This window comes from Bos indicus x Bos taurus, chromosome 19, assembly GCF_003369695.1.
Source record: "Bos indicus x Bos taurus breed Angus x Brahman F1 hybrid chromosome 19, Bos_hybrid_MaternalHap_v2.0, whole genome shotgun sequence".
NCBI classification, from domain to species: Eukaryota; Metazoa; Chordata; class Mammalia; order Artiodactyla; family Bovidae; genus Bos; species Bos indicus x Bos taurus.
In genome coordinates, this window is record NC_040094.1 from 28415012 (window position 1) to 28428993 (window position 13982).

At 48.5% G+C, this 13982-nt stretch overlaps 1 protein-coding gene across 2 annotated transcripts; it reads right to left on the reverse strand.

The window, feature by feature from the left end:
• Positions 1–859: 859 nt before the first annotated feature.
• On the reverse strand, positions 860–13266 carry TP53 (tumor protein p53). 2 transcript variants are annotated; one of them, XM_027519387.1, is made up of 11 exons: positions 13099–13266; positions 5202–5303; positions 5045–5066; positions 4702–4956; positions 4082–4268; positions 3889–4001; positions 3557–3666; positions 3091–3227; positions 2933–3006; positions 2392–2498; positions 860–1801 (listed from the first exon to the last, which is right to left on the reverse strand). In XM_027519387.1, exons 2-11 carry the CDS (start codon positions 5273–5275, stop codon positions 1720–1722), a joined length of 1161 nt encoding a protein of 386 aa, XP_027375188.1. In that variant the 5' UTR covers positions 5276–5303; positions 13099–13266; the 3' UTR covers positions 860–1719. The 2 variants fall into 2 exon arrangements, with proteins under 2 accessions (XP_027375188.1, XP_027375189.1); XM_027519388.1 differs by having other exon boundaries at positions 5045–5128; positions 13099–13252.
• Between the last annotated feature and the right edge of the window lie 716 nt (positions 13267–13982).

Genomic DNA, 13982 nt, shown 5'->3' on the forward strand with positions numbered 1-13982 from the left:
AGGTTGAGGGAACAGTGGTCCCAGAAGCCCCTCTGGACCTTACTCTGCTCTCTCTGCCCGCAGGGAGGAGGCAGATGAGCTGTGGCCCCAGTCTGGCCATCCTTCTAATGTTGGCTCAGGCAGCAGTGGCGGGTGTGGGATGATGGGGAGAGCCTGCCCCCAGCCCCGCTCCCTGGGAGCTGGCAGCCCTAAGGAACAGAACGGGTGGAGGGGGGTGCAGGGCTCCCCAGGCTCGACTCTCCTCCCTACCCCAAGAAGCCCTTTGAAAGGTTTTCCTGGCAGAGTTTAAAGCTTCCATTCATTCAGCTGGCTGGCACGAGGCCCGGGTGTGGGGACGCCGGGTAGGCCCCAGTCCCATGTCCCAGCCCTCACCTTAGCCGCCCCCACTTCCTGGGGACCCTGGCTGGCAGGCCTTCTCTCTCCTCACCATAGCACCCACTGTCCTTCCCCTTCAGAACCCAGGTATCCTGCCCCTTTCCTGGGGAGCAGATGGCCACCCTGGAGGCTCAGGCTTACTAAATCAGACATTTAAATCCCATAATCCTTGGTGAGGCTGAGAGGGGGCAGCAGCCCAATCCTAGAAGCAGGAGCAGAGACCTTGTGCCAGCCCTGGCAGGAGGGGAGGGGGACAGTTGGTTCCCAAGTTATGAATGGAGGCACCCCTTCCCTTATTGTCATGCAGCCTGCAGACTGACCCAGTCTCCAGGCTTTGTTCTCCTCCAGGAAACCAGGCACTGGCGCCGCCTGCCGCCACCCTCCCGCCAAAAAAAAATGTGCTCCCTGAAGACTCAGGTGGCTGCTTCCCAAACTCACTCCCTTAATTCACCCCTGCACTGACCCCAATCTCTCAAGACACACAGGTGGTAGCAAAGTTTTATTGTAAAATAAGAAATTGATATAAAAAATGGGATATAAAAAGGGAAGAGGAGGGGTGTGGGTGACATGGTGTGCCTTGCAAAGTACAGAAGAAATCTGCGGAAGCATTTGGGGGAAATAAGACAGGTACTGGCAGATACAGCAGGGGTGGAAGCCACTGGGATCCAGGATAAGGTGAGCTTTCCCCTTTGGCACTGAGGTTCACCAAGGGGTTATGATCTGGCAGGGCCAGGAGAGAAGGGACTTGGAGACTTCTTCCCTTTAACCAGCCATTCAGTCAGAAACTGTCAAATCATCCACCCAGGGGGACAAAGAACCAGCACCCACAAAAGGCACTAAGTCCCAGACATTATGTAATCAAATAATGGTTTTGGGGCCAGACATACATTATTTCATTAACCCTCACAACAAACCCCCCGTGAGGTAGGTATGATTATCAGTTTTTTATAGATGTGAACAATGAAGTCAGGAGAAAATCGAACAACTTAAGATAGCTTCCCTGGCTAGTATGGCAGAGGACTGAGTTTTCCAACCCAGTGTATGGCTGGTTATAAGATGTTCCTCACATGCAGGAACACATTCTGACCTCTCCCGAACACGGCTCACAGTAAAAACCTTGAAAGCTAAGCTGGAAAGCGCCAGCACCCCCCAAATCCCCAGAAACCACGAGCGCAGGTCTGCCTCTTTAGCACAGCCACAGGCTGAGCAGATGAAGACTCCCAGGGGGTTTCTAAGGCGCACCTGCACCAAGCAGAGGTCTAAGCACCTGAGTCTTAAAAAATGCCAGGGAAGGAGCAGGGGATATGGGTGGGGATGTCAACAGGTGACAGGAAGCAGAAGACATCAGTCTGAGTCAGGTCCCTCTCTCTTGAGCATTGGTTTTTTATGGCAGGAGGGAGAAGGCCTCTTCTTAGACTTCAGGTGGCTGAGAGGAGAAAAGGGAGGGGAGGAGATGACATCATCTGAGTGAGAAGCTCTGGGCCCCCCTTCCTGGACCTGAGCTTCGAAGGGCCTGAGGCGGGAGCAAGGAGAACTTACGTTAAAATGGTCACAGCCAAGGGCAGGCATGCTGACTGAGCACCTTGGGGTACTTGTGGGTGTAAGTCTCTTAATCTTCCCTTACCCCAGTTGACACATGAGGAAACTGAGCCCGGGAAGGGAAGTAACAAGGCCAACATGACTCTTTAGTACTTTGGATGGCTGAGCATCTGACTCCAAGGCCTGATATCCCACAGTTATCAGGTCTCTATTTGAGACCCTAGCTCTGAGAGTCTAGGGTTTGCTAGAATAGGCAAAGAAACATCCATGCCTCGGACTCCCGGAGGCAGGAAAGTGGAGGAAGTCTAAAGAATGTCTGGGCAGGGTTGGGACCCAGCGGCAGGGTATCAGCTGCCTTTTACCTTGAAGGCAGGACCAGAATGGAATACCATGGCTTTCTAACACAGGAAAGCAGCAGATATGTGTGTGTGCGTGTGTGTGTGTGCCTGGGCACTGGGGAAGACCTGGATCACTCACCTAGAGTGAGCCCTGCTTTCCCCTGGTTCCCTTCCATCCAGAGCATCCTTCAGCTCCAAGGCATCATTCAGCTCTCGGAACATCTCATAGCGTTTAAACCCACGGATCTGTGGCAAGGACGGAAGGGAACAAAGAAATATTAGGCAAAGTCACTACAAGAACCAAGGGGCTTCCCCAGTAGCTCAGTGTTAAAGATTCCACCTGCCAATACAGGAGACATGGGTTCAATCCCTGGGTGGGGAAGATCCCCTGGAGCAGGGAATGGCAACCCATTCCAGTATTCTTGCCTGGGAAATCCCATGGACAAGGAGCCTCGCAGGCTACAGTCCACGGGGTTGAAAAAGTCGGACACGACTGGGTGACTAAACCCCACAGCCACCATCACCACCACCAGTGAATCATGGCCATGGACAGACGAAAGGATGACTAGAAAAAATGGGCTTAACCTCACATCTGCTACATTTATATTTTTTTCTTCCCTTATCCAACCCCATGGAGTTGGGGTGAGAGACTGCACCTCTCTCTCCCCCAGACTTGGTACCTGAAGAGTGAAGTACTCTCCATCCAGTGGTTTCTTCTTTGGCTGTGGAGAGGAGCTGGTGTTGGTAGGCAGTGCTGGGAAAGAAGCAAGGAAAGGTGAGAAAAGAGTGAACTGGGGGCAGAACTGCACCCTTGCTGCCTCTTCTACCTCCTGCTCACCTCGCTTAGTGCTCCTAGGGGGTGGCTCGGGGCAAGACTGCCCCTTCTTGCGAAGATTTTCTTCCTCAGTGCGGCGGTCTCTCCCAGGACAGGCACAAACACGCACCTCAAAGCTGTTCCGTCCCAGCAGGTTACCACTACCAGGGTAGGAAGAGGGAAGCAGGAGGCAATCAGAAAGGGGGACCCTGTCTCTGTGTTCTCCTGTGAACCAGGCCCCACCTACTCCCAACCACCCCCATCCCAAGGGGAGCCTGAGCGCCAGCTCCAGATTGAGAAGACCCCAGCAAGAGAGGTCCCAAAGCTGGAGAAAGGAGGGAGGGAGGAGCAGAGAAGTCCATAAAGGGAATGCAGAGAGAGGGAACGCTGGCTGGTAGTGTGGGAGAATGTGGTGAGGGGCGGGGTCCCGGGGACAGGCAGGCGGAGATTAGGGAGCAAGCTAGAGTGGAGGGTGGTGTGTGGTCCCTACCAAGAGTCTTCCAGTGTGATGATGGTGAGGATGGGCCGCCGGTTCATGCCCCCCATGCAGGAGCTGTTACACATGAAATTGTAGTGGATGGTGGTGCACTCAGAGTCGATCTGGGAGAGAGCACAGGCCGGCCGTGAGGCTACCCAGCCCCGGGGAGGCTGTCAGCCTCTGTGAGCCTGTTTCCTCAATTGTGGAATGGCGACAACCCATCTGCTCTGCGCACCTCACAGGCTGTGGGAGGTCAAGTAAGAAGGAGATAGCCCCCTCCCTCCCACCTAGGGTGGTCACAGACAAACCCCCTCCCCCCGGAGAACCCAGTTGCCAAACCGGACCTCGGGGGACTCATAGGGCACCACCACACTGTGTCTAAAGGTGTTCCGGTCGTCCAAATACTCCGCGCGTAAATTCCCTTCCACCCGGATAAGGTGCTGAGGAGGGGCCAGACCTGAGAGCAATCAGGGAGGAATTAGGGGCTTGGGGGCTCCGGGTTCCAGGCCGGTCCCATCCACAGTCCCCGCCGCTCACCATCGCTATAGTCAGAGGAGCGCTCATGGTGGGGACAACGCCTCACAACCTCCGTCATGTGCTCCAACTTCTTGTAGATGGCCATGGCGCGGACGCGGGTGCCGGGCGGGGGTGGCGAGTCGACCCACAGCTGCACTGGGCAGGTCTTGGCCAGCTGGCAGAACAGCTTGTTAAGGGAAGGGGAATACTGGAGGAGAAGGAGGAAGAATGAACGGAGGGGTCAGGGGACAAGTACCCAAGGGTCGAATGTACAAGCACCAAGTACCGACTGGAAGCGGTGTCCTGTGAGGGCAGGGTAGCTAGAGATGGCAGGGTTGGGGGTGGGGGGTCCACATCCCAGAAGTGTACTTCCAATAGCTACAGAATGAATAAGTGAAGAAAAAAGGAAGAAATGGCTTCACGACAGATACTGAGAATGTGACGGGAAGGATGAAAACCCAAGGGTCAAGGGGAAAATGCAACATTGGGATGGAGTCAAAGGTCACAAACTAACTAGGTAAGATCTAAAAAGACTGACAAAAAGGCAAAGGCTGAAGTGGAACCCCAAACTTCTGAACAGAAAACCCCTAGGCTGTATGGCCAGGTACTGATAGGGAAGTCGGCTCCCCAGGGCCACTGACCGTGCAGGTCACGGACTTGGCTGTTCCGGATTGCAGGAACCCTAGACGGAAACCGTAATTGCCAGGGTAGGTCTTCTGGGAGGGGACAAAGGACGACAGGGGCCAGGAGGTGGCTGGTGCTGGGGTGGCTGGTGGCGGGGCAGCTGGGGCAGAAGGCTCTGGCATTTGGGGCGCTTCATTCGGACATTCATCCAGCCAGGTGGCAACATCTGTGTACGGGAGCAGGTCATCCACGGGTGCGGAGAGCTCGGAGGACTACAGATGGGAGAAGTGCGCGTCAGAAGGCCCAGTTCCCACCCTCTGGACCCGCAGCCCCAGGCCCCGCCCGTGCCCCAGGCCTTACCAGAAGGTTATTTTCAGGAAGTCTGAAAGAAAGGAGCAGAAAGTCAGGACTGGCTTTTGTTTCTCCCAGGTCTCTACCAAGGGGCTGGGGACCATGATGGGGCAAGGTTATTGGAGGCTGAGCAGTGAGCCTGCCCTCCCTCCAGACCTCCACTCACAGGTTCCACAAGTCGGAAAATGTCTCCTGACTCAGAGGGGGCTCCACATTGAGTTCTGCCTGTGATTCTTCCATTGTAGCTCCCTGGAAGGTTGTGTGGCCGCTGGAGGGAGAAAAGTGAGGATCCACCCTGAGACACACCCAACCCTGGGTTACCCAGTCCGGAGGCAGGAGGGACCCCCTCTGCCCACAGCACACCTGGAAGCTGAGGATCTGCTGGGGGGTAGGGGAGGCACCTGCCCCACACCTCAGCAGTCTTATCACACACTTCCTTGAGGGATAAAGGCAACCAGAGAGGGACTTCCAACCTTCCCACCACTGAATCCACAGGCCTTCCTCAGTGTATATGTATTTCTGCCCTCTTTTGCAGTAGTAAGGATGAAGTAACTCTTGGTTCATTTCCTCTGCCCCCATCCCTCTACCTGCTCCCCTGGGATGGTTCCTCACCCTGGCTTACAAATCCCTCAGGGCCCAACCCATGCCCACCTCTCTGACCTCACCTCTTAGCACCCTCTCCCTTTTCTGGCTTCCCTGGTGGCTCAGATGGTAGAGCATCTGCCTGCAATGCGGGAGACCCAGGTTCAATTGCTGGGTCAGGAAGATCCCCTGGAGAAGGAAATGGCAACCCACTCCAGTACTCTTGCCTGGAAAATCCCATGGACAGAAGAGCCTGTAGGTTATGGTCCATGGGGTCGCAAAGAGTCGGACTTCACTTTCCTTTTCTGATGCTTATCAGACACTCCCAGTTCACTGAACTCGGGACCCTGGGCCCTGCATCCCTACAGGGTAACCTCCTCACTGACCTCATCATGAACGTCGCACCTTAGCAGGGATGTTTCCCTGGACTTCTCCATCACAGCTAGCCAGCCAAACCCTGTCACCTTATTTCAATTCAGGTCACCTTCTTTTAATTCTTGTGGTAATTATACTATGTTACCTTTCCCTGCTCATTTTGCCTGTTTCCTCTATTGGAATATAAATGTTTTCAGGGTAGGGATGTTGTCTTGCTCACCAGTTACTAGCATAATGGCTTGCACCTGGTCAGGCTCAATAACTGGGGTGAATAAGTAAATCCTCGTACCCAGCCTGTAAGCTGGTTATGAGCAGTCAAGGGAGCAAAGGGGACAAGGGGGTGGCTGTGGCCTGGGCCAGGGCCCTGTCACCACCAACTCATTTCCCAGGCTAGCTTTCAAATAGTTTCAACATGCCATCTTTCTTGATGCCAAATTTGTCATCAGCTTTGCTCAGAACCATGCCCACGGATCAAAGTCCATGTTCACTACACTTTTCTTCTGTGTCCATGGTAATGACAACCCCCTCCAAGCAAGCAGCTCTTATGGGCTTCTCTGGTGGCTCAGATGGTAAAGCATCTGCCTACAATGTGGGAGACCTGGGTTCAATCCCTGGGTTGGGAAGATCCCCTGGAGGAGGGCATGGCAACCCACTCCAGTATTCTTGCCTGGAGAATCCCAATGGACAGAGGAGCCTGACGAGCTATAGTCCATGGGGTCACAATGAGTCGGATGTGACTGAGCGACTAAGCACACACGCACACACACAAAGGTTCACCTGCACCTTTCTGTTGATATAGGGTCTGCATACTTATGTAGAGTGTGAAAAATCTTTTCACGTGTGATATCTTGTTCAGTAGCTAAGTTGTGTCCGACTCTGAGACTTCATGTACTGCTGCACACCAGGTTCCCTGTCCTTTACTATCTTCTGGAGTTGGGTTATCTTACTTGTCCGGATAACCACACCTGCCTCTTGACAGGTGAGAACGTCTTAGAGAGGCTAAGTGATCTGCCCACAATTCATATAGGTGTGTGAACGAGCTTTTATGAACAATGCCTGTTTGAAGGTCTAGGATTAAGATGCTTACTTCATTACAGACTACCCTGCAGAGCTATCTTTCGTAAGGCTGGCAAAGTGCCACTTATCATAGCTCCCAAAGCTGATGGGGAATGGACTCTGAATGCGCCTGGAGGAAGGCAAGAGGGGACAGCAGTGGGATGCCAAATGTTTGCCTTGGGGGAAAGGACCAGGGTTTCCCTTAGATAGATGATCAAAATAACTTTTGAGACTATTATGGAAGGGAAGCTGTTTATGTAGAGATGGGGCGCAGAAGTCAAAAGCCCAGGGTTTGATGCTGTATTGTCAGTTAAGTTTGCTGCATGACCGCACTCATCTTAAATCTTCCAGGGCAAATATGGCAGAGCATGGGCTCTGCAGGCAGACAGGCTAGGCCTGTGTCCCGAGCCACCGTCTAATAACTGTTTAACTTTGGAAGGTTGCTGATCCTCGCTGTGCTTCCATGTCCTTTGCTATAAAATAGTATCCCACTGATTACGGGAAATATAAAGAGTTGAGAAAAGCACATAGCAAGAGCTCAATAAATGCTTCTCTTTATATGGTTATCCCAATTTTACTTGTTCTATATTATTGCTGGAGAGAGCTTTGTGACTGGGAGCGGGTGGGACTTTTATGGTCCTGCTGGGATCTTTGCTAGTTCACCCCCTTCAGGCAACTGTGTTCCGTAAACAGGTTGGGAGGGGCTGTTCTGGGAGGGTGGGCCAAGGTCTCAGTCCCACAGGGAGAGGGATAGCCCTGTGGACCTAGGAGGTCTCCCTCTCTCAGTCCTTGGTAGCAACTGAATTCTCATTTTCTTTCTCTAGGAAACCTCTTCAGACCAGATACTTCCCGTGGGTGTGAACATCAGGGGGTCATAGTTCTAAATTGTCAGAGGCTGAACCAGACCCTCTGGATGGCTGGGGAGGCGGAGCCTTTCCAAAACAGCCCCCTGGGAAGGCAGTAAACTCAGCTGGGACTTAAAGGCGAGGCAGGCCTATCACTATCCTAACAATGGCTGCTGTTTATATAGACCTCCGCTGCTTTCAGTGGCTTATCTCAGTAATCCTCTCAAAAAGCAAGTAAGGTAGGTACTATCATCAGAGGAGAGAACAAGGTTAAAGGAATTACCCAGGCTCAGAAAGCTCTCCAGAGTCAGGGCCAGGGATTTGAACACACGCTGTCTGAAGCCACACCCAAGCTCTAAATAATTATGCTCTGGCTTCTCCCAGGGCCTGATGTTTGAAAAAAAAAAAAAACAAAAAACTTTCTGTTGGCTGGAAGCTGTGTAATTGAAAAAAATTGATTCTTGGAAGAAATAAGGGAGCATCTGGTAAAACTGAAAACCATACCTCTTGCTACTTAGCAAAACCGTTTCTCGGTGGACGTCCTAGAAAAATGATTGCAAGGGGGCAATAGGAGTCTTGCACAAAAATGTTCATGACATTGTTGTTCCTAGCGGCCGGTGACAAGAAACAACCTTGGTATCCATCAATAAGGAATAGGTAAATGAAATGCAGTGTATTCATTACAGTGGTTTACGGAAATGAATTTTATGTGTATATGTAACCTGTTACAGTTCAGAAACATACTGGGTGAAAATACGATTTGCAAGAAAAAACAAAACACAGTAATTTAGTCTATGGAAATCAAACACATAAAATGATTATTTATTGCTTATAAATATATATATAAAAGCATGAAAGGCAAGAAGACTACAAATTCACAAAATCTTTAATAGTGATGATATTCTCAGGGAGAGGGTATGTATGCTTAGGGTATTGGGGGTAGTAGAGTCAAAGGGGTTTTAGTTTTTCCTCCCCCTTTGGCTGTGCCTTGAAGCTTGTGGGATCTTAGTTCCCCAACCTGGGATTGAACCTGGGCCCTGGAAGTGAAATAGTCAGGGAATTCCTGGTTTTAGCTTTATTAACAAAGAAAAAAATTTTAAAGGTGGTATCTATACATTGCTTGTATAATTAAAATAACATGGAGACAAAAATAAGACAAAATGTTGTTAAAAATTATTTGGTGGGAATGTGTTGTTACTCTTGTACTATGTACTTTTCCAAAATAAAAATATTGACGGAAAAAAAAATAATGGATATTTTAATCAGATTAAAAAAAGTAAACAGAATAATGTCCTCCCAAGTACCCATCACTTAGCTTGAAGAATAATCAAGCATTTTGCCTTTATTGTCTCACCCGTACCTCTAGTAACTCCCCACAACCCCACAAATGTTTTTGAGGTGAAACTTACATAGGTTGAAATGGTATCATACTATTTTGATCACAAAATCTGACAAACTTTGATAAAGCTGTGTAACCTACCCATACCAAGACAAAGATACTGTGTTCTCTTCTGAAAGTTTTATGTGTGGGTTTATTAACCATGTCAAATTTACTGTTGTGTATAGTGAGAGGTGTGGGCCAAAATCCATTTTTCTGCTCCAGTTGTTTCAGCACCATTTGTTGAGACTTTCCTCTCCCCACTGATTCACTCTAGTACCTTCACAGAAAATCATTTGACTACATTTATGTGTCTTTTCCCAGACTCTATTGATAATGTGGGTTCAGTCCATGGGTTGGGAAGATCCCTTCGAGGAGGAAATGGCAACCCACTTGAGTCTTGCCTGGAAAATGTTGTGGACAGAGGAGCCTGGCAGGCTCCAGTCCATAGAGTCACAAAGAGTTGGGACACAACTGACCATACATATATCGGAGTATAATTGCTTTACAATGCTGTGTTAGTTTCTGTTGTACAACCAAGTCCTACTGTAACTTTACAGCAATCTTGAAATCAGGTATTTTAAGGCCTCCAACTTGTACCAATGTTTTGTTTCAGAATCAGCTTGTCAGTTTCTACATTTTTAAATCATTGAGTTAAATCTTTCTGAAGAGTACCGACACCTAACACCATTGAGTGTTCCAATTCATGAATATGCTAAAATTTCCTTAAATTCTCTCAGCAGTATTTTGTAGTTTTCTATATAGAGCTCTTGTCCATTTTTTGTTAAATTTATCCCTGAATATGACACGTTTTTCACCATGGCTTCCCAGGTGGCTCAGTGGTAAAGAATCCGCCTACCAATGCAAGAGACACAGTTTCGATCACTGGGTCAGGAAGATCCTTTGGAAAAGGAAATGGCGACCCACTGCAGTATCCTTGCTTTGAAAAACCCATGGACAGAGGAGCCTGGTGGGCTACAGTCCATGGGGTTGCAAAGGCTCAGACATGACTTAACACATCAGGTTTACGAGTTTAGATTCAAGGTTGCTATTATATAAAAATACAATGTATGCATATTGCCTTTGAAAGTTGTAACTTGCCTTTAGTTTTAGCTTTCACTTGTTAGTTCTCATAGTGTGAAAATGAATTTTCTATTAGGACTTTTGGTATACAGTCATACCATCTGTGAATAAAGCCATTTTATTTCTTCTTTTCCAACTGTTATGTATATATTAACAGCATTAGGCTGGCCTTATAAAATGAGTTGGGCAATGTTACTGCCTCTCCATTCTGAAAGAGTTTATGTGAGATTGGTATTGTTTCTTTCTCAACTTTTTGAATTGAAGAACAAAGGAGACAGATAGGAAATAGCACTCAGACCCAAATGCTAACAATAATTGCATTAAATGTAAATAGACCAAGCACTCCAATTAAAGCAGTTCAGTGGGGGAAGGAAGGCTATTTCAACAAGTGGACCTAGAACAACTGGCTAGCCATAAGAAAAAATAACACAGAACCTTGAACTCACAGCATGAAAAAAATTAGTTCTTGACTAATAAATTATGGCTCACAGACTTAAGTGTTAAATCTAAAACTAGAAAGATTCTCAAAGAAAATATATGAGAAACTATAAGAAAATATCTTCACGACCTTGGGGTAAGATCTCCTAAACAGGTCAAAGAAACCACTGAAAAGAAAAATGAATCTTCTGTTCCTTGTAAGAGTTGTTAGACAAGCAAGAGGTCAGGAGAAAACACATGTACCTGACAAAGGATACACATTATTCCTATCCAGAATATACAAATGACTCCAACACCTCAAGGACACAAAAAGCAAATGAACCAATTTTTAAAATGGGGAAAACACTCGAACAGTCTCTTTATATCTGACACAGAAATGGCCAGTAAGCACATGCAAACTGTTGGAACATACTTAACAGAGAATTGCAAACTAAAAACCACATTGATATGCCACATTAGAAAGCCTGACAAACCAAATCCTGAGACAGGTTCTATCTTGCTGGTGGGAGTGTAAAACAGTACAACCACTTTGAATAACTAGAACTTTTTAATATAATTAAAAAATATAAATAAACACCTCACTCTATGACCAAGCAATTTCACTCCTAAGTATCCAAAAACATAAAAACATGACTACAAAAATAATTTTAAGAATGTTAATAGCAGCTTTATTCAAAATAATCTTAAATGAGAAGCCACTCAAAGGCCATCAAAAGGAGAATGCATAAACAATGGTTTATTTATTCAGTGGAATATACTAAAATATAAAGAAACAAAGTATTGGTAACGCTGATACATGCAATAAAATGGGTGAATTTCACAGACGGAAAGAAGCCTGACACAAAGGAGCACAAACTGTATGATTCCATTTATAAGAAGTTCTCCAACAGGGAAAAAAAATCCACGGTGACACAAATCAAAGGCGGTGGCTGTAAATGCTACTTCTAACATAGAAAAAAGCACGTAAGTACCGCGCAGTGTCATGTTCGTAGCAGGTGCGTGGTAAGTGACCCCGCCCTAAATAATGAAGATGCCGGAAAATTGGTACGGGTAGAACTCCTAGGCCGGTCCGCCGCCTCCCGCGGGCAAAACCAGCCGAGACAGAACTGCAGCTTCGAAGACCTCGGCCCCGCCCCTCTCCAAGCCCCGCCCCTTCCGCTTCACGACGTTCACTCTGCGTCCGAGAAGGGAATGGTTCAGCCCAAAGCCAGATAAAGAAGTTGTTTCTCCGCCGCAAAAAACGACCCTTCGTTTTTCTTCTATCGTTTAATTCTCAAATGTATCCATTCTCGAAATACCCAGGGTCTGCCCTCTGACGCTAAAAAAAAAAAAAAACAACCCAAACCGTCCACGCAATGGTAGCGTCCGCCTGGGTAGCGGTCGATTGGGATGGAGCACACCATTCAAAGAGGGGGAGTGATTGAGGTTTGCATCAAAAAGAATACCTCTTCCTTTCCAAAAGCGGTAGCTAACCAGGCTAGGAGGGGGAAAAAAGTAGAGGGGTTAGCAGCCTCCTTTCACAAGTAATGAGGACCAGTATAAAAGATCTTTTCTCTTTCTACTTCCCTCACGTGTGAATAGTGGGCTGCTCCGAAAAAAAGAAACCGGAAATGCTCCCGCAGTGGTAGAAATGTAAATGTACAGCCAAACAATAACAGGGCCTCTGAGGCCCGGCTAGTTCTGCAGGGCTTCGCGGGCAAAACTCTCGTTTAGCATGCCCCCCCCCACCCCCTTCCACGACTGACAGCCTTTAACCAGATTTTCTCCATCCAGCGGAGCTGAGAGCCAGTGGGAAAGATTACTCCAGGAAGGACAAAGGTCCGGAAGTTATGGGACCTTAGCAGCTTGGACTTTCCGGATCACCCCGAACCACTTCGGAAAGGAGCCCGAGGTTCCATTGGGATGCTGCACGTTCTAAAATTCTGAGCCATGAATCCCCGAAGTTTCGAGATCCGAAAGTCCCAGACCCTGATGCTTTGTGCATCTTATTTCACACACCCTGGGATGGAGTTAGTGGTGGTGGGGAAGAGCCCCTTAGGCCGGCTCAAGGTTCCCCAAAGCCCCATTCCCCCGCCCAAGTGTTTAGCTTCGAGTTCGGCTGGTCTTAACATACCAATCATCTACACTCGGGCCTGCTAACATTGCATTCCTGTTGTTGCCGCTAGCCAAGACCCCCGCCCTCCCTGCCGCTAATCGTTAACCCCCCAGTTACCGCCCCCCAGCCCTTTATTCCCCCGAACTGAAAATACAAGGAGCCAAGAGCCCGTGACTCATAGAGGACTCATCAGTCTCAGTCAAGAGCTTACCCGAAGCTCAGGGGAGGGTGTCACCGTCCTGGGATGCACGCTCCGAGGTCGGACGCTAGATGACCCCGGAGACCAGCGGCTACCTGCGGCCAGGATGGTGGCTCTGGACTTTTGAAAAGCTCAAAACTTTTAGCGCCAGTCCGGAGCACGTGGGAGGGGAAAATCCCAATCCCAGCAACCCTCGCGAGGCTCCTGGCACAAAGCTGGACAGTCGCCATGACAAGTAAGGGCAAGCAATTCCCCTGAGGGCGGAGGCGAAGGGAAAGGAGAGTAGGAGAGGAGAGTGCGGGGAAAGTCAGGATTCTCGCCATATTGGTAGTGTAGCTAGTGACCCGTTTGGATTGGGGAAGCTCGACAAGCGAAAACCGTAACGGCCGAATTGGTAGAAACCATTTTGGAAGATTTCTGCCATTGTTTCATGTATGGTGAAAGGAAGAAAGCCTTTGCACTTGCATTCTCTGCCTGGAACACTCCTCTCCTAGATAGCTAGATAGTTTTTACTCATCAACTAAACTGTCAACTTTTAGGAAGGCTTTCCATAATGTCCCTATTTAACGTATACCTCCATATGCGCTATATTACACCATCTTAATTATCTTCACACCCCTATCATTTTCTGAAGTGATTTGTTCCTTGCCTTCAATACATAGCAACCTAAGACTTAGAAGGGCAGAGACCTTGTCTACAATCTTATTGATTGTTGTTTCCCAGTACCTACTACAGTACTGGGTAGCAAGTAAGAGTTCAATAATAAGTATTTATTGAATGAATGAAAAGAGACAGAGGTCTGAAAAATTTAGGTAATGAGATGCAAAAGAGGCGCAAAACCTGTAACATCGAACAGAGCGCTGGCGCCCTCTGCCGGTTGGGGAGGGGAGTAGGTG

Bases quoted from the DNA above. Each gene is read 5' to 3' on its own strand.
- TP53 (XM_027519387.1), bottom strand. From the start codon at position 5,275: ATGGAAGAATCACAGGCAGAACTCAATGTGGAGCCCCCTCTGAGTCAG. The intron at 4,957-5,044 runs GTAAGGCCTGGG...TCCCATCTGTAG, and splicing joins TTCCTGAAAATAACCTTCTG to TCCTCCGAGCTCTCCGCACC. The intron at 1,802-2,391 runs GTGAGTGATCCA...TTCTCCTCTCAG, and splicing joins GAAAGCAGGGCTCACTCTAG to CCACCTGAAGTCTAAGAAGA.